We start from the raw sequence: 18,945 nt of genomic DNA on the forward strand, positions 1-18,945 counted from the left end.
ACAAACTGGATATTTACTTATAGCTTGCCCCTGCCTCCACCATTCAGAAGGCTGAGTTCAAAAAATTCTTATGTCCTAGAATTATGAGATTTATTTAGCACTCTATTCAGCCTGAAAGAGTAACAAATACCGTGAAATCACACTTTACTGTTCTGATGTTTATTTTGCTTTAAACTTAATGATTGTATTAGTTTTCACAGACAATTATCATTTTTTGCCTCATTTCCTCTCACACATCATTTTGCAAAACCTCTCACAGATTGCATTACTTGGTTTTTTATCATGTTTTGATGGGTATGAAAATGAAATATTATCATACAGTGTGACACCAATTTCCAATTTAACCATCAGAACTACAAAACATGCAAACAGGCAGAAATCTGAATATAGCAAAAACTTAGTAACAGCAACAGCGGTAGAAAGAGATAAAGCACAAATTACATTGAATACAGAAAGACGTCATCACTGACCTTCCAAATATAGGGTTTAGTTGCTTGGGGATGTAGTTTTCCCTGTCTTTAATTTCTGTGTTTCCCAGCCTCAGCACAATGTAGGGATCTGACTTGCCATCCGGATCAGCTGGGCTGAGGTTAAACGCCTGTTAAGAAGAAAAATTGTGTCCTCAAGAAGTTTGCTTAAATACAGCAGGGTCCCTACACAGAACTATGGTTTTCCTGCCTAGTCCTAGGTGTTCTGGAATCTCAGAGGCCTGTAAAATTTGGCCTGTAGTTTTGTAGGCTACTACAAAAGAATGATCTGGTGGAGAAGAGAGTTTGCAAAGCTGGAAGTGTTGTCCCATCACTAAGATAGAAGAAGCTGAGGAGGAGAGGCAATGCTAAGGAAGAAGTTGGCTGTACAAGTGCAGGTAGAATTCAGGAAAGATTTACCCAAACATACTGTTCCAGATCCTTGAACAGTGCAAACCAATTCTTTATAGAATCACAGGATTGTTAAAGTTGGAAAAGACCTCTAAGTCTTTATATTCATTCAGGAAGTAAAACAAGCTCTTCATATGTTATTGCCACAGTCTCTCTGCATGCCGTCTTTCTGTCTTAGATTACCTGCAACTCTCTTGCTTCTCTGAAATACGAGTTTCTTCTACCCATTTTACCTCTCACAGCATTCTCTTTCATCTTGTGCTCTTTATTTCTACCTTTATCGACCCCAAAATTTATTCACATGTAAAACTTTCATAGTATGCTATTCACAGCGCCTCAAAAATATGCTACCATTTCCTCCTCACTGAGGTTTTGTTTAAATGCGTGTCATTTTGAACAACTCCACTCATTAAAACTGGCTGCATTTGCATACTGTGGCTGGAACAGGTCGTCTATACTGTGTTAGTTATGTATCCAGAGCTTTTAGTTTGAACAAGTGATTCTCCAGTCTTGCAGAAATCTCCAGATTTATTGTGAGGAATATATATAACATTTTCTACTCTGAACACCCATTTTTACATTATGAAACATTGTCTGAAATATGACCAGAAAAAAAACCAAACCCCATGGATGAGGATTTTTCAGAAGCTTCCCTGCAAAGACACTTAAAGTAAACTGAGTTGAAAAGAAAAATCCAAGTTATTTCATGGTTAAAAGAGCATCTGTCTACTTACTGCCACAATATAAACCCTGATGAGCACTTTGACAGAGTGGTTTGGGGGTATCCCTTGCAGGATGCGGGGCTGCCCTCCATCCAGCAAGCTGCCATCCTCCGGACTTGGGTATATGCAGAAGGAGCCCTGGAAATACATTGATTTTTATCTCCCTTGAAAACACATCAAGTGCAATAAAAAAAAACAACAACCCTTTGAATGAAAAAAAGCATTCATGCATTTTACTTTGTGATAGCCGTCACCGGGAACCCAAACTGCATTGCACTAAACATCACCTTTTAAAATGTCTTTTCTCTACAGTATGGTACTATTATATCTAGGTATTTAAAAGGAGTACCTCCATGCCTATTGACTACTAAAAACTAATACCTGTAGGTGTTCTAAATCCAGTTTTCTTATCATTAATATTTTAAAAATAATATTTTGACCTTAACTGTATATTGGCAAATTAGTAATTCCATTGAGTAAGTTTCATAACAGTGTGACAGGAATACAACTGTATTTTTGTGATGCCTTGGGAAGGCTGACCCGGAACAGAGACTAGACAGAACTAAGAGAATAAAGTGGGTACTTATTAAAAGGCCTTTAATGGTACACCTTGGGCAGTACAAAAGCCTGGCCAGGGCTACACCCAAGATGGACCCAAAATGGTCACAAAAAAAATGGACAACCAGTCACAAGGTCTCACACTTCTATAAGTTTTGGTCCATTTGCATATTGGGGTTAATTGTCCAGTTACAGTTTCAGATTATGAAGTCCCATCTTCTTGGGTTTTTTTCTCTTCAGTTCACCGTTGTTTATGCTTTTGGGCCTGAAAACTTGTAACTGTTATCCTTGGTCTCCAGCAGGAAAAGGATTTGTTTTGTCTACCTACTCTGTGAAGAGAGCTTACTACCACTTAATATGAGGCTCAGAACTACATCCCTGGGCAGCACAGAATCTGAAAAACATGAAAGGTAAAACTGAAGGCACCATTTGCAGCTCATATAAATTAATATTGACTCATGTTCCTGAGTAGCTCATACTGTATGAAAGCAACTAACAAGTCATTTGGACAGAAATCTGCATTGCAAGCTATTTGAGATATCAATGAGTTTAATCAGTTCCTCTAAACTACAAACAAATCCTAATGACATTTCTCAGGCTTTGAACTTCTCAGTTTGCCTGACCGAGCCCTGAATGAGGCTGTAGCTGTGAGGGCCTACACTTAAATTGCACAAAATTACATAAAAGGTTCTGTAACTGATAGTGTAGAAACCAAGTTGCATTAGTGAAATCTGGACTACATAATACATCTCTTCTTCCCTTTCTGTAATTTCAAACTCCGTGTAATTCCTTATTTCAAAACAGAAGTGAACACCTGGTGCTGGATGATGCTTTTTCTATCAAATAATGGGAAAGGAAAAAAACTTGACTCTAGATATAATAAAGCTAATTCTATTTACAACAGGCTATCAATGTCTATTTCTTTCATCCCTGGCATACCTGAAATATGTATTAAAACCTCAAGTCTCTAAATTACTACCCATTTAATCAATATTAAAGCTTACCTTAAATTTTCCTATTATTCTGTCTTCAGCGTCAGCATGAACTTCATCATTAGATTTTCCTCTTAAGAGCTGGAAAGTTTTCACCCAGTCCTCAAAGTTATTAAATTCACTCTCCAAGTCTCCTTCATAAATCTTTGAAAATAGAAGAATGCTTATATTTCGTGGTGCAGTGAATATATTTATAGCAAGTTTTTTTTTTTATTAGAGGATGAATAGAAATTCATTTTGACCCAAAATGCAGACTTTAATAAAAAACAAGGTTTTGCAAAAGCCCTTGAGGAAAAAAGTTAATTCCCCATTCAAAACAGGACCAGTTTTATCCTCAACCAAAGTCTTTCCCCAACTATTGAAATAACACATTAATGCAGCTGGTGGAAATGAATCTGGAGGGGCCAAAATGAACATTTGTAAGCACTGGTGTGAGTGAAAAACTGGGTGTGCTGCTCTTTGCTTCTGTTTCCTTGCTGCATTGTGTCTTTGTTTAACTGACCCATTCTATTGTGTTAATGTGTCAAAACATGAGAGCAAAGCAGACAATAATAAAGTGCTGTGGGGACAGAGCTTTAGGATAGCTCAAAAGACCAAATAATTTTTCAAAGAACATGGTTTTTTTCAATACTCTCCCCCAGTGATTTATCAACCATGAAATAGAAGGGCCTATACTACTGCCATCTCTTAAAAAATGGAAACAGCCTTTTCAAATTCCCATTTATTCAGCTACAATCTAATCCAAACTGTCCTAATCTTTTAAAACCTCTCATCTCTCCAGACACTTTGCACAACCCATATAGTTTTCTTTGAATTCCTTCTATCATTACCCAACCAAATCTAGTGTGAGCTGAGGATTATTTCCCATCAGGGATGATGCACTAGCCATCACAGCAATGCTTTCCATCTCTTTTTAAAGACATTCCTAATAGGCTGCAATATTTCTAACATGAAACTTGGGATTTCCAACTAGAGTATTTTACATGCAAACAACAAAACTGAATTTCACTGAAGTCTCTCTGGGTTTGTCTAACCAAAAAATTCTCAGACCAAGTGGGCCACATCCACCCTATGAGACCCTGGTTTCCTCTGTGTCCCTTGTGCTGAAGGGCGTTATCACTATAATTTAGTGTGTTTTATTAATTTTAAAGTGTCTGAAACATATGTAAGGAGGGTTTGCCAAACTCAGCTGCTGATGTCAAACTTAGAAGAGACAGTGAATAACAACAGCCTTACCTCAGCCTGCTTTTTCTCTTACCTGCAGTGTTGCTAGGTTTGGAGTTTCCTTCTGTACCCTTTTCAATGTCTTATCCTTCTTCTTTTTGTCTGGCTCATCCTCTATGATCAATGCTATGTGGTCAGAAGTCTGCTTATCTGCAGAAATTTAATGACATCATGTATGTTTTAGTAAGAAAAGCACATAAAATGCTTCAGACAAAGATGCAAAATACATTTTTAAAGACGCCCTCTTGCTCTTTCCCTATTTATTCCTCTACTGCTGGACATGGGGATCCTCTCTTTTACCACTGGTCTTCCCAGGCAGAGAGGTGGCAATTTATGGTCTCTGTCGTTACCAGTCTTCAATAATGAACTTGTTGGACCAAGTATGATGGTGTCCTGTAGGACCCCCTCCCTGATAGCCACCTCCCAGACCACCCTTTTCCTCCCTCTCTGAGTCCTCCCTAATGCAAATAAACAGGTCTTAACAGTTTTCACATAAAATTTAAGGTTTATTTAAAACTGAAAGCTGTTGTTTAGGCTGACAGCTACTTCAGATATCAGGATGACCCAAGGAAAGATGATCCTTTTCTGCTTAAAGATATCACAAAATAGGGTGTATCTCACCTGGTGAAAGCCTAGAAGTGTGAGAAATGGGAGGAGGTACACCAGACTAAAGTCAGATTCCAAACACTTCCCAGCAAAAAGAGGGTGAGCCCTCAAAAGTTACACTGAGATAGTTCAGTTCTTTGGCTGAAATCTGCGGTTTGAGTTCACTTTAATTTTTTGAGTATTTTTTGTGTGTTTAACAGCCCTAAATATTTAGAGATACATATTTCATGTCAGAGATGAATGTATGCATAATGCTTATCATCACAGGTGAAAATTTGTAACAGAAATGATCAGAAGAGAATTTACAAGGTCTGAAATCATCAGTCAGAACCAATATGCAACAACTGCCAGAACAGCCTATGGGTGAATGTCACAATGGAAAATGAACATCCCATTTTTGCAGAACTTTTTCTGTGTAAACATTTCCTCCATTTGGACAAGTGAGCTTCACTCAGAAACCGACCATCACTTCATCTTTCAGTAGCCCTGTTGATAACCGAAACACCATTATCCACCATTCCCAAGATGATGTAATGTGGTATTTAGGTCATGTCTTCCATTCAGAGCAACCTCAACACCCCCTTTCAACCTTTAAATCCCCTCAGTCACTGGGGGAGTGTGGTCAGCTCTGGGACAAAATTGTGAATAATTTCATTCTGAATAGCAGCTCTGTGTAAACAGTAAATATTTCTTTATTTTCCCAGCCTTCTCAAGCAGTCATATTTATCCAAAAATAAATTTTTCCAGAGTTCAGTTTGATTGTATCAGGACCTGTTGAGCCATGGAATATAAATGTATGGACACATACAGACACACGCACACAAAGTCTGTTTCTTGCCAATTCTCTTAGGTTCTTGTGAAAAAAAAAAATCCTAGAACCTGAGCTAGCTAAAGCTTTCCCACTATGGAAATAATACACATGACTACAAGTCTCCTAGCACAGTCAAAATTGAGAGGAGTTTCTTTTCTGGAACCTGTTACAAAAGCAGCCTAAGGTCAGGACAATGTCTATCTTGTATCCTTTAGGACTTTGACTTTGCTAATCTTTGTGCATGATACTTGAATGATAGGAAGTTCATGTTTCCCTACCCATCATCTGATCAGCTGTAGAGGAAAGAGCCCAGTACACGAACAGTACTCTTGTTACGAGATATTAATTGCTGCCAGTAAAATATTAGAGAAGCAAAACCAGAGAAACTATTGGTGCAAAATAATAGAAAAATGCAAATAATTTACTTACTGTCTTCAGGTTTTCCTTCACTGGAAAAAATTCCTTTTGCCTTTCAAAAGAAAAACACGATGGACAAACCCCTCAGTATGAGTGTAATACCAAAAATGAATCATTCAGCAGTAAATCTACACTTACAACATTGTTCATCTGTGAATTTTTTGGGCATGCTGGGTGACTCACCTTTCGCATTTTCAACACAGAAGCATAGTATTTTGACCACCAGTCAATAACATTTTCAGCTGATTCATCTGCAATGGTTCTTTTTTTCCTCTTTGTTGATCGTCGGATGGATTTTTTCATATCCTACCAAATGATGGCAAAAGCACTAGAACTGATTAAAACTTATCACTTGACTCATGGCATTAAGCATGAACATCTGTATACACAGAAAATTTCAGCCTCTAATAGTTAAATAAAATGCAATGTGAATTTCCATCTCTGTCTTTTAGTCCAAGACACTTCATCATGATCCTCATATTATTAAAGCTATATCTGTATTTTCTACTGACTATGCCATGACTTTAAACATTGGAGACATTGCCACAGGAGAAACCCATACAGTAGGCAAATCTACACAGATAATAAATAATGATGTTTCAAGGGATGCAAACATTCAGATACAAATTGGCTTCTCCCACTTGAGTTCTGTGGGGTAAAAGCTGTATTGTTAACTAGTTCTCTTGGGGGCCAGCAAGATAATGTGGGTGTCAACATCAATACCCAAAATATCTGAACCTGGGGTCAACAGATTACCAATTTATAAGGAAAGGCTGAAGTCTGCAAGACTGCAGGAGGAAGTTAGCTGCTAGTTTCAGCTGTACCCACCTTCTGTTTCTTCTCCTTCCCTGGCTCAGAGGCAGAGTGCTCTGGTTCAGTGGCAGGAAGTGCTGTGAGGGGTGGCTCTAGCTCTACCACTGTCCATTTACCCTGCTCCACCTCAGCATAGATTTCATCAGCTAAAAATCGTTCTTCTTGGGATAATTCAGCAGGCTGGGATGACTCAGGTGAAGCTGAGATTGAAACTTTGCAAGTTAGGTAAGATTTTGCCAGAAATACTGTCATAGCATTTGATGATCATCAAACAATCATGTGGTTAAGGGTTTGATCCTATGCTCAGCACAATAAAGCACACTTCTAAATGTAAACCTCTAAGAAGGTTCATTGTCTTTTTATTTGGGGTCAGAATTGAACACTTACCTTTCTCAGTTTCTGCAGTGTCTACTCTGTTAGGTGCAGCTTGAGGACCTAATGGGGTTTTACATAGGAATTGCTTAAGACAATTGATGGTATGTGTTCCAACAAGAGTACTCCTCCCAAACGCTCTCCAGTCAACCACACAGATGCTTAGTGGGGGATGCAAAAGTTCATTTTCAGGCAGCTCCTAGTGTAGGAGACAGCAGTGTGAGAGAATTGCTAGAGAACATAGAACACATATAGAATGTTTCTTGTGCACAGCTACAAGGTTTCTACCCTTCCCTCCCTCCTCCTCCTTAGCTATGAACATATTCATAATGTAAAATGCATTCAGCATAGGCAATATGATTTTGGTTTTCTGCAAAAAAAGCTTTGTTCTTTAAAATACCGAGTAGACTGTACAGACTGTGCTGCTGAGATGACTGACATGCTCTCATATTGAAGCATCTCTTGTTAGAATAAACTGGGAGAATCAGGAGTATTCAGGAGGATGGAATGCAGCGTTGGAAGTTATGAGTCTTAATTCCACTCCTGCTGTGTTGAAGGCTATTAACCCTATCTGCCTCAGTTTGCCCAACAACGAGATGTGGACCCTAGGTGGTTATGTGCCTTATAGGATGAACTACCAAGAGGAAAACAGCTCTTAGAGCAATACAAAAGGAGCTAAAAGTACTGTACTTCAGTATTCATGTTGTTGTTTTGATATACTTTTCTCAAGAGCAAATTGAGCAGACTGTTTTATTCTGATGGTGACTGATTATGTAAGTGCCAGCTCTTATAACCCAACCAGCAGGTGATACATTACTTTGCAGCTCTTATGACCCAATCAACAGGTGATACATTACTTTGCAGTTCATAAAAGCAGGTGTGACAATGTGAGAAGGTCCTGAGCTCATAAAACAGAAATTACCAATCCCCTTAATACCCCAGTAACACACAAAGGAAAGTTGCAAGAATGGAAAGAAAACAAAGGAAACCAAACACTACTCACCAAAATGGGAAGGGAGGAGGAAAAATATTAAATATATTTCTGTTAGCTGCCCACAAATTCCAACCTATCAGTAAAAACCTAATAGCAACACATTTTCTTATCTACTTGGGACTTAGCATGAAGGACATAATCTTCTTTTATAATACGATTGTAGCAGAAGTATTTTAAGGCATTTTCAGATCAGTAGCTTTTGCACAAGGACTGACAACCCTTAGTATTTAATCAAGAAACAGAAGAAATTATTTGACAAGAAGGGAAAGATAATGGTAATTAACACCTTGTCTGTCCAGAAAACAGACAGGCAAGGGGCAGCATGCTGTACACACCACTTCAAACCAGTCTGCAAGGCCAGTGAAATTGGGATTTTTCTTGTAGCTCTGTATGACAGAGGATTTGACTCCTTTCCCTGCACACTCGATGAGAACCTGGGGCCGATCTACCGAGAGGAGCTGGACTTTCTTCAGCTCTCGAACACCCCAGAACAGGACCTGTGGTGTGCAGAGAGAAACACTGTTAGCCTGCAGAAACTCTGGCTTGGCATGGGGAAATGGGCTGGTAAGTAGGTGGTGTGAAGGCTGCAGAATGAGTGGCAGTGAACAGTGCAGCTGGGCCGCATCAGGCATTGCAGTGATAGGAAAAGCTGCCACTTTTCCCAGCTTTCAAGGCTACTTTGGACACAAATCGTACAAGAGGGAAGGGCGGGGAAGGTGTAGACATTTGTACACAGGCAGGAGGCATTGTTTGGCTGAAATCTGGGACCCAGAAAAAGCCTGTGAGATAGCTGATGCCAAACTTCAACTCCAGTGATGTCATTTGCAAGGGGAAGCTCTCCATCTCCTCTGGACACTTCCTTGGCTTCACAGAGCCAAGGTGGTGGATTCACCAGCCATACCCTGCCACAAGAGAAGTCCCTTTGCAGCAGGTCAGGATTGAGACACAGCCCCACTGTTCCCCTCAGTGAAAGAACAGCCTTGCATACCCTTATAATGCTATTTTCATGTTAATCCTATTGATCGAGACCATAAAACCATCAGTTACTGTTACTGTTCAACAAGATAATAAAAGGAGATTAGGAAAGGGAAATAGTCTAAGTATCTCACCTCCACTCTGTATTTGCTTAAAACAGGCCGTATGTTAGCTGGGACTGGGTAAATCTGGCCAATATCTGGTGGATCCAGTGGGGGAAGTCTGTCTGGATCTGACTCAGGAATCTGAAAAATGAAGCAGTAGTAACTTAGGCTGTTTTTTGGAAGAATAAAACTAGTATCAGAAGTATCTGTTGATAATGGCACATAGAACACACCAATTAAATAGTTTTATAAGACAAGTTCCAGAGCAGAACAGTTGTGCTGTGAAAGGAATGTGACTTGAAATGCTCTCTCTCATGCTGTGATGTTAAAACATACAGCAGAAAAAGTATTAAATAAATCCAGTTTATATGCCTTTCTGAAAAAAAGGCTTGTCTTACCTAGTAGGACATAGTTTGCCCTAAAGACATGCATGTACTGAAGCATGGTAATTGTACTTACTAAAAATGGAAAGCGCGGTAATTCTATTTAACAAAAATCCTGAGCAAAAGTGCTTAGAAGACTTCCACAGGAAGATTCTAGATGTGTTTCTAGTTAAAAAGAGTTGGTGAGCAGACAGAGCACATCAGCAAAAACACACATTTGCTGGAGAGACATGATATTCTCCAGCTGCTATGGAATAGTGTTCCTGCATTATTGCATGCTCTCACCATTTGAGAACTTCCAAACAACCTCTCCAACATTAGGGCTGAGTCTTCTCTGTGCAGCAACTAAACTCTTGTGGCAGGCAGCACTTCTGTCCTTTGTGTGTCATTGCACATGAATCTGCCCCATGTTCAGGAGCATATTTGGGTGTACATGACTGCCCTGTTCCAGCTGGGTGGAAGGAGAGCAGACTCTGAGGCATGACCATCTCGGCCTCTTGCTCTGCTCCAGGCTTTGCTGCCTGCTTGGTGCACCTTCTGTGACAGAGCTCATCGGCTTCATTTCCCAACACCTTCCTAATTTTTAACTGTGTATTTATGACCTTCTCAGTCCAGAAGAGGACAGATCTGAAACCTGGCCTGATTCGGAAAATTCCTACATAAAACACTGGAAGCCAGCAGATGAGGATGAACCCTGTCAGAAGCTCAGGCTGTGGCAGCAAGGAATAACCTACAGGCAGAGCTCTTCTCAGCTTTCACTTGAAGCATGGTACCTAAGGAGTACTGTATGCAGCTTCTGGGAAAAGAAGCACAACTTCTGGAGTGCAGCAGTATTCCTAAGCTAAGTTGTCGCCACTGAGAGGTGATGCAGGTGAGATACAGCTCTCAAAGTTCTTGTGAAGCTGAAGTCTTCTGCTTCATTTAACCAGGCTATCTGTCTATGTGCAGCGGGAGTCTAATTACTATAAGGGAGAAAGGATGTGTTCCTCGGTACCTTGTAGGTGGAGGAAGAGATGGGTGGAAAACACAGTATCTAGAATAGCACCTGCAGCAGAGGTGAGTGTTCGGATAATTACTGACAATAATTCACACACACGTGATCTACATTTTATCAGTAAAAATCCAAATCAACTAATTTAATAACTGCAGAGAAAAAGAGGTGAAAACAATCAAGTACTCAAATGACAGCAGAGAAATACCTGCATGAAGGTTTACAAAGGGATTTTGCTTTGTTGATTAAAAAATCAACAAACCCTGAGTTCATTCTCAGCAAAAGCAAGACTCTCAGTATCCAATAGTCTGTATTATTTTAGTGTACTCTTTCTCTGAATGCCAGGATGCTTCATTGTAAGATTAATTTTATCCCTTCAGCAAGACACAGCATTCATTTTGAAAGGAGAAAGGAGCATTGACTTCGTGCACAACACTCTTCAGCTGAACCAAACAGTACCTGCAGATCACGTAATGTTTCTTTTAAGATAGTTGGACTATCTAAAAACTCAACCTCCCTAATCCAGTCATTACTCACCATTTCATTTTCCTAAGAGTGAAAGCAGTATTGGGAGTTTCAAGGCTGGTAGTCAGGGCCATATGCTACTCCAAACAGCAGGTCATTGCATTGGCAGAGGGATTTTCACAGTTTCTCAGGCCAGAGCACAGTGTAGGGCAGGGCAAGTGACAGGCAAAGGAGGCTTACAGCGTGTGAAGGGCTGGCAGAGGTGTGTGTGTGAGCAGCGGCCCCTGACAAGGTGGAAGGGCTGACAGGAGTTGCATGGGGACTATGAGGCCCAATGGTTCCAGTTGCTATTCATTTTAATTCAAGATGGTCATGGACCCTGATGCCATGCCAGCTTTTGTGAGCCCCAGGATGTAAAAGTGTAATTTTTGAGAAAATTTACCTCCAGAAGCTCAAATGTGGCAAGAAGGTCTCCTCCTGAAAGACTTCCACAGTGCACTGGGTGGTAGCAAAGTTTTGGTGGTTCATAACTTTGATGAGCAAGTGTCACCACAGGGGCAGCCACTGTAGACCCAATATATTCCGCCTTACCCTAAATAAAGGAGAATACAGGGGTCAAATGCACTTGTATTTCACAATAGTTATAGGAGCCAAGATGATGCAGAACTTAGTATTTATGAAAAAAAACCCCTTTTTTCCTTTTTTTTCAAAAGGAAAAGCCAAGGTAAGATGCAAGGCAACTATGAAGATGAAGACTTGAGTACTTATTAGCTCTTCAGAGTATCCAAAATTTCTGAAATCTATATTTAGTTAGAGACTGCATCAGAGTCTGCATGGTCTTGACCCAGACGTAGATACAATATTTACAGGGGTGTTCAAGGGACCTGGGGGCAAGATGCTTCTGATCTCTGTAAACTGGTCTTTGGGAGCAAGATTCACTTGAGGAAAATACAAGGCCACATAGTGAATCTCAGGGCTGTTCTCAGATGTTAAACTGCAAACCACAGTAACACTGAGCTCTATTCAGCAAGATGATCCATCTTAAACCTATTCAGTGACTCAGCTTTGCTTTCGTGCTTGCAGTAGGATGTAAAAGCCCAGGATTTTAGTGAGAAGAATTTTGAGTTTACCACTGCGTCGTCATCATACAGCTCGATGACAATCTCCGGTGGGAACTGGGTGATCTCCTCTTTGTCACCATGAAGCACAATGCTGTTGAAAAGCAGTGTCTGGTTCCAGGTGGGGGACAATGTCTGAGAAATGATCTAATGGAAGCGAGGAAATGTTCAGTGAGCTATTTGGTTGAGTGTCCTTCAGCGGGACATGCTCATCTGCTGGTGACCTCCTTTTCCACAGCCTGAACAATGCCATGTGTGACACTACATATGTCTGGCTCCTCCCAGTCAGGAGAATAGGAATCTTTCACTTTGAGGCTGGTACCTCCAGTTTCTCCATTTCCCTGTTTGCCTCACAAATCCGTAGGAAACATATCAATACATGACAACCAGTTCGTGTAGACAAACTTCAGTATTAAAGTTAGAGGAAAGCTATTGGTTTAGGAAAGCAGGCACATGCCAAATGCTATTAAAATAAAGCTTTTGCCCTGAGGCCAGTTTTCACTTCTGCAGTGCTCACTCTTTTAATCTTACCTCTAGTTCTGAATAATGACACTTAACACTTTATGAAAAAGAAAGAAGCTATTTTCATAAATCACTCATAAGAAATCAAAAGTTTTTGATTTGTTGTAATTTGAATTAGATGGATGCTTACACCATTTCATCATAATGTTTTAACTGTCTCAGCAGAATATATATTTAACAAAGATAACAGTTAAAGAGGAAAATGTGCCAACTGTAAAACTACTCATAACCTGCTATCATTCTTTTGAATGGAAATAAGGTTCTTTATTACCATTTATTGGCACTTGGCTGACACTCTTATGAAAACATGAAAGCTATCAGCTGCAATATTTTATTCAGACAGTGAATAAACTTAACATTTCTGTGCCTATAAACACCTATTTTTCCTGGGCCAAATTCTACCTTCCAGAATCCGGTGCATCTAGACACTAATTTAATTGGATTCATTCACCATCTTCTATAAGAAGTTAAAATCAGATTACAGAAAAAAATCAATTAATAACTCTGAGGCAAAAGTAGCACAAGCAGGCATTTACAATTTAGAGAAAGGTTTTTATTTTTTCTCCCTTTGGCACATGCAACAGAACTTGCTTTGTAATAGAATAAAATGTCAGAGGAATTTTAGAATTAATAAATTAAAACAGTCTTCTGTGAAGCTTTAGGGGGAGGGGCTGGATGGGAGGGTTGAATATTTTTTCTGAAGCAAGACTATTTGGTGTGAACCAAGACCCCATTTGGCTCAGCAAATTCTGTTTATGACATGATTGTCAGAATTAGTGCCAAATTTTAACTCCAGGGTAGTTGTAAAGGTCTCAGGACCTTTGAAAGTCAGTCTCCATGTTCTGTGAGTGACCGTCCTCCTGCTCATTTGCGCAGGCTGTACTTCAACCCTTCTTGCTGAAACTCTGTAGAAGTTTCCACTTCTCCCTAGAGGCCCCACGGGAGTGCATTTGATCTGTGGAGTTTCCTGAGGGAGATGGGAGACTACTCTCTACTGGGCATATTTTAGCAGCCTTTAAGTCTCCCACCTCTCTATTTTCAGCTCACTTGCATTTTAATGCTCTAAAATCACCAGTGTGCTTTGCCACATTCCATCCCAAAGGGCCATGCTGGCTCATATGGCTACAGAAGCCACAGAAATGTCTTCACTCTGCTCAATGGCTGAATGCATAGGCTAGAGGAAAAGAGAACCATGAGGGTTCATCCTCAAAACCATTTATACCTAGCAATGACAACAGTTCAAATTTAAAACACATAAATAAAGATGTGTAGAAAGGTACACTTGCTACAAAGTGCCAGTAGTCAAAGAGAATCTGATATCTGAACTAAAATAAACTAGTACTGCTGTACCTCTCATTAGAGTAGTGGGTAACAGGTAAACTTTTGCCTTGTTTGCAGTGGACTCTCAGCATTTGCTCTTTAACAGCAGGCATCGAACTTTACCTGCTAGGTACCTCCTTGCAAAACCAAGTTTTTCCCTTTTCATAGCTTAATTGTAAAAAAAATAAAACAAAAAACCCAAGAGTTTTCAGTCACCAAAAGAGGCTTTGGAAGTTACCTTTGTGGTCTGGCAGCGTGATGTGAAGGTAACTTTTGCGAAGGGATCAGAGAGCCCAGTGCTGTCAGCGGCAATGAGCCCCCTCGCCTGGTACATGTGGGCTCTCAGCTGGAAGAGGTGCGTGGCTACATCATGGCAGAGAAAACAGCAACATCAGCTCCATGGAAACAGTGCAGCACACAGGTAGGAGGGGAAGATTCATCAGCTCTCTCCAACCAGGATCTGACAAGGGGAACTGTTGCTAGTGCTGTCTCATTAAAGAAACACCTGAGATACTCAGAAGTTGTGCAAGACATCTGAATTCACTTAAAATCAATTAGGTAGGTCTCTACTGCAAGGCTGTTAAGTGCCAGTTTTTATCTCCCATCACTCTTTTATCTGCTAGGTGTTCTATGCATCATTAGGAGAACTGAGGGATGCTTCCTCTACAAGGAGACAGATCCATGGGACAGGGAACAGAAAAATGCAAGTGAACAGGTTCTTTCTTTCCCTGATGTCTACAAAGTGTCAGAACTGATGACTTGGCAATGAAGCCAGCATTTTCTGATGAGAAGAAGCAAAGACATTATCATCTTAGAACAGTTACTTTACATAGAGGTTGTGCTGCACTCTCAACTAGAGTTTTTGGGACTATTTCTCTTAATTGATAATAGGGAGAAGAAAGAGTGCCTTACTTTTATACAGCAGGCAAGCAGGTGAGGCCAGCACACTGTGCCCTGAGTTGGTGTTAGATGGTAATTCAATCTCATATCCTACAGGCAAATTCTCCATGGCACTGTGGGCAGAGCTGGTAGGTCCAAGCCACAGGTAGATGTCCACCTTTGCCTGCACAGTCCAGCCCAGAGGGCGCTTGCCTGGAAGCTGAAGAAAAAATCCAACATCAGCAACAAGCTCAAGAGAGACGGCTGGGTGCTAAGTCTTACCAAGCCACAGTAAAATAAAGAAGCATTCTCTGAGCTGATATACGGATAAATGGCATTTCTCCACAGTGAGTGGCCCTAAGACTCATCTGTGATTTTTAGGGAAGGAATTAGTAGTTTGCTTAAATAAGTCTATGTAAACTGCATACTGCCTAATATGCAGAGGTTTTTGCAGGCTATCTTGAAGCTGCACACATATAAGTGCTATCTTACGCCCTACTTCGCCCAGACTTCAGCCCATTTGCCATTTTATGGAGTTTTGCTGGTCTCCAGTAGTTAGTCCCATGTATTACTAAAAATATTACTCCATTGGGCAGGTCAGAAAACATTTCCACTATAACATGTTACTAGTCTTGACCAATTATTTCCTTTTTCTTCCTTCCCACTTCGTCTACATCTGCTAAGTTCAGAGCTTAGTATTTTCTGTTCCTAAGGTAAGTCTGGATACTGAAGGGGCTGGATAGTTAACTGTGGAATATTTTATTTCATGCAGGCAAATAGCACTTTCCTTAGCAAGCAACTACGGCAAGTATCTCAGGATCTTAGATGGTTTTCATCTGCTCTTTAGCTGTGTTTTATGTGAGTACTCCCAGATGTCCAAGGTGAAAAAACCACTAAAAACTCATTATATGAAGTCACTGTTGTCTAGAGGATTTAGGTTTTTCCTGATGGTCACAGTAACAATTACATTGCACAGTATTCCATTGTAGGTACTACTGGTCACACTGCCTTCGTAGGAGTGTTTCCACTAGGGCTTTCCTTCAACATGAATAATCCCGTAGCAGTATTTTGGACATATATTGCACAAACTTAAGCATGTTTAAAACAGAAAGTATAAATAATTCCTGTATTCCCCCTGAATACCTTGGTTTCCTCACTGAGTTGCTGAGTGCTGATCTCTCACCAGTTTCCTCCCAGACTTTCATGTTCTGCATTCTGATGGTTTTGCCAGAAAAGAGGCTGTACCTTTTCTACCTGTTTATGTATACAGCCATTGATAAACAATGTTCTATACTTGCTATTACAAATAGGGAATTAATTATGCATATATCAAAAGCCCGGCAATGATAGAGTGCTTAAAGAATGACAAACATAAATGTAAGAAGCAAATATTTAAAAAATGGCGGATACAAGTCTGTGCATATTTTTACATCACAAAGAATTATCTGTAAAATACTATCCCTGGAAGAAATCTGAACACCAAATGCTCCCCAGGCATTACCTATGTTTTCAGTGTGCCACAGACTTACTTTCAGGAAATGAGTTTTAATCTTCCCACAGTCCTTGCCTCTCTGCTCTTTCGCTGGGGAGTAGAGTATGTTTTTTGCTGGGACTCTTGCATATGCAACTCTTTTGTTGTTGCTGATCATCCAGATGAACACATCAGGCACTGTATTCTGTGGCTGTTAAATGAGGCATATTGAAATAAAACTGAATTCTTTCTATGAGCACCACCATCATAATTTTGTTGAAACACTCTTGCTAAGAGCTGACGCACTCATGCTGCTGTGGAGTGGCAGATGTACCCCTGAACTAAACAAGGCTGTCACTTCATGCTTTGCAGTCCACACCTTAATTTCTAATTACAGCTGAAGGTAAAGAGCTTTGTTGAGTGATTAAGGAGCACCCACTTCATAAGTAATTTCAGGAAAAACTAAAATTAAGGATCTAAGTATGGCTCTGTCCCAGGAAATAACCACAGACCACATAAGTAACTACCATGGAAATACCATCAATTTCATCTATACCAGCAAACCAAAAAGGACCATGACCAAGCTCAAACACTGACATGTGATCATCTTTTCTGCTTGTGATGATGCTCAGTGAGACTGCCTTGCCCTGTCCCAGGTAATGTTTCCCCAAGCAAAGCTTCAATGTGGTTTTTAAAAAAGGCCACCCAAGGGGCTGTTTCCTATAGGAACTGTCAGCAGGGTCACTCTGACAGGAAGCAAGAGAATTTCTGTGTAGAATGCAAGCCATGCCGCTGTGCCGCTTGCTTTCTGAGCCAGGGAATACCCATGACCCTCTTTGGCTTGCTAGCACAGGCAGCTCTCAGATGCACAGCTTTCCAGTGGCTGGATTTTGGCCTGACCAAATATATCAATTCTTCTGTTGTTCTCAGGGTAAATAATACAGGCACCCCAAGCTGATATCAGTCCACATCCATACAGGTGTCCATACTGGTGGAGACGTGAGTTCATATCAGAAAGCTGGCTTCTCCAAGCCATCAGGTTTGGGATGACCTTAATAAAAAAATATATCTGTGGTGCATCCCCTCCATACCATACAGCCCAGCATTTCCTACCCTGGTCTGATAACAGCTCCATTTAATGCAGAAGAGAATAAGGTCCAGATATCTGAAGGAGAACTCTTTGCAGAGCCAAGCCGGAAGTTATTCTTCACATGGGATTATGAAAATCAATGCCAAGTCCTGGATTTTAAATTTTTCTGAATTCTGTGTGGATTACCTCATCAGCCAAGAATCGAATTTTGTCTATGAAGCTCTGAGTCTCACGAATCACTTCATCCAGCGACATCTTCTTTTTCTGCTGCTGAATGATTCCCTTAGCATCACTGGACATTGCTTCCTGCAGCGAGGAAAGACAATATATACTTTTCATCTGTTATCAAGTAGTTTGAACTGGAAGAGAAACAGTCTTTGATTCAAGTTGAAAAGAGAAAATTTGAAACACTTTGTTCAATGTTTCTTTGTCACAACAGAAACCGATCAATTCTTTGGAGCTAGACAACATAAAAATTGAATGTCCCCCATTTTGTCTTTGTCTGTATACTGCATGTGTGGAAGTCACAAAAACCATGTGATTGCCACCTGGAATCAGCGGGTCTTGATCCTGACAGAAGGCATAATCTTTTGTGCTACAAACAATAAAAAAGGTAATAAATATTCAGATGAGCTCCACCCAGTTTGGTTTCTTCTCACTGGTTCCCTGGAGGAGATTACTAGGTCCAGGAATATCAAAGGCCAGATTTTACTAGTCTTGAAGTTCAGCACCACCACAGTAGTTAGATGCCTGACAGCAGTACAAATTTGGTGCTTTTCCACTGAGCTCAGCATCACTCCATTTTAAGATGCATGTATGAGAAAAATAATCTCATTATTTTAATGTCTTATTGGTATTTAAAAACAACACCTTTTGATTCATTTTAGTGTATCTGACAACTCTTTATTAAGCATAGTGGGATTTATTAAACTAAGTGCTCATGGATACTATATTTATATGAATTACAAAGCATTCCTATATGGTGCAATCAAACAGAAAATAAAATAGAAAAAAACCAAGCAGTATGCTTTCAGTAATCATCATTGCATCAATGCTTATAGGAAAAAAAAGCACAAACCAGCTCTTGCTTGAACAGCATGAGCCTCTTTTTGTCCAAAGCAGTGTAGTTCAACCCTCTGGGCTTCTTTTCAGCAATGACCATGAACACCCTAGGACACAGGAATAAGAGGGTTTTAAAATCTGGGGGTTTTTTAATGTGAGAATACTAATGTGCTAAAAT

The 18,945-nt window shown here is 40.2% G+C and overlaps 1 protein-coding gene across 1 annotated transcript in view; it reads right to left on the bottom strand.

The window, feature by feature from the left end:
* FER1L6 (fer-1 like family member 6) overlaps positions 1-18,945 on the bottom strand; it is a 64,391-nt gene that overhangs the window by 16,113 nt on the left and 29,333 nt on the right. The window contains exons 17-33 of the mRNA XM_066176354.1: positions 18,784-18,874; positions 17,892-18,011; positions 16,674-16,826; positions 15,178-15,364; positions 14,504-14,628; positions 12,436-12,570; positions 11,748-11,897; positions 9,497-9,607; positions 8,723-8,884; positions 7,409-7,592; positions 7,037-7,221; positions 6,392-6,514; positions 6,221-6,260; positions 4,409-4,524; positions 3,163-3,294; positions 1,613-1,738; positions 471-598 (exon numbers count right to left, since the gene is read on the bottom strand). Of these exons, the coding sequence (XP_066032451.1) occupies positions 471-598; positions 1,613-1,738; positions 3,163-3,294; positions 4,409-4,524; positions 6,221-6,260; positions 6,392-6,514; positions 7,037-7,221; positions 7,409-7,592; positions 8,723-8,884; positions 9,497-9,607; positions 11,748-11,897; positions 12,436-12,570; positions 14,504-14,628; positions 15,178-15,364; positions 16,674-16,826; positions 17,892-18,011; positions 18,784-18,874 (2,268 nt within the window). The remainder of the gene's footprint in view (positions 1-470; positions 599-1,612; positions 1,739-3,162; positions 3,295-4,408; positions 4,525-6,220; positions 6,261-6,391; positions 6,515-7,036; positions 7,222-7,408; positions 7,593-8,722; positions 8,885-9,496; positions 9,608-11,747; positions 11,898-12,435; positions 12,571-14,503; positions 14,629-15,177; positions 15,365-16,673; positions 16,827-17,891; positions 18,012-18,783; positions 18,875-18,945) is intronic.

This window comes from Chamaea fasciata, unplaced genomic scaffold, assembly GCF_029207755.1.
Source record: "Chamaea fasciata isolate MVZ Bird 193981 ecotype frontalis unplaced genomic scaffold, bChaFas1.0.hap1 SCAF_1, whole genome shotgun sequence".
NCBI classification, from domain to species: Eukaryota; Metazoa; Chordata; class Aves; order Passeriformes; family Sylviidae; genus Chamaea; species Chamaea fasciata.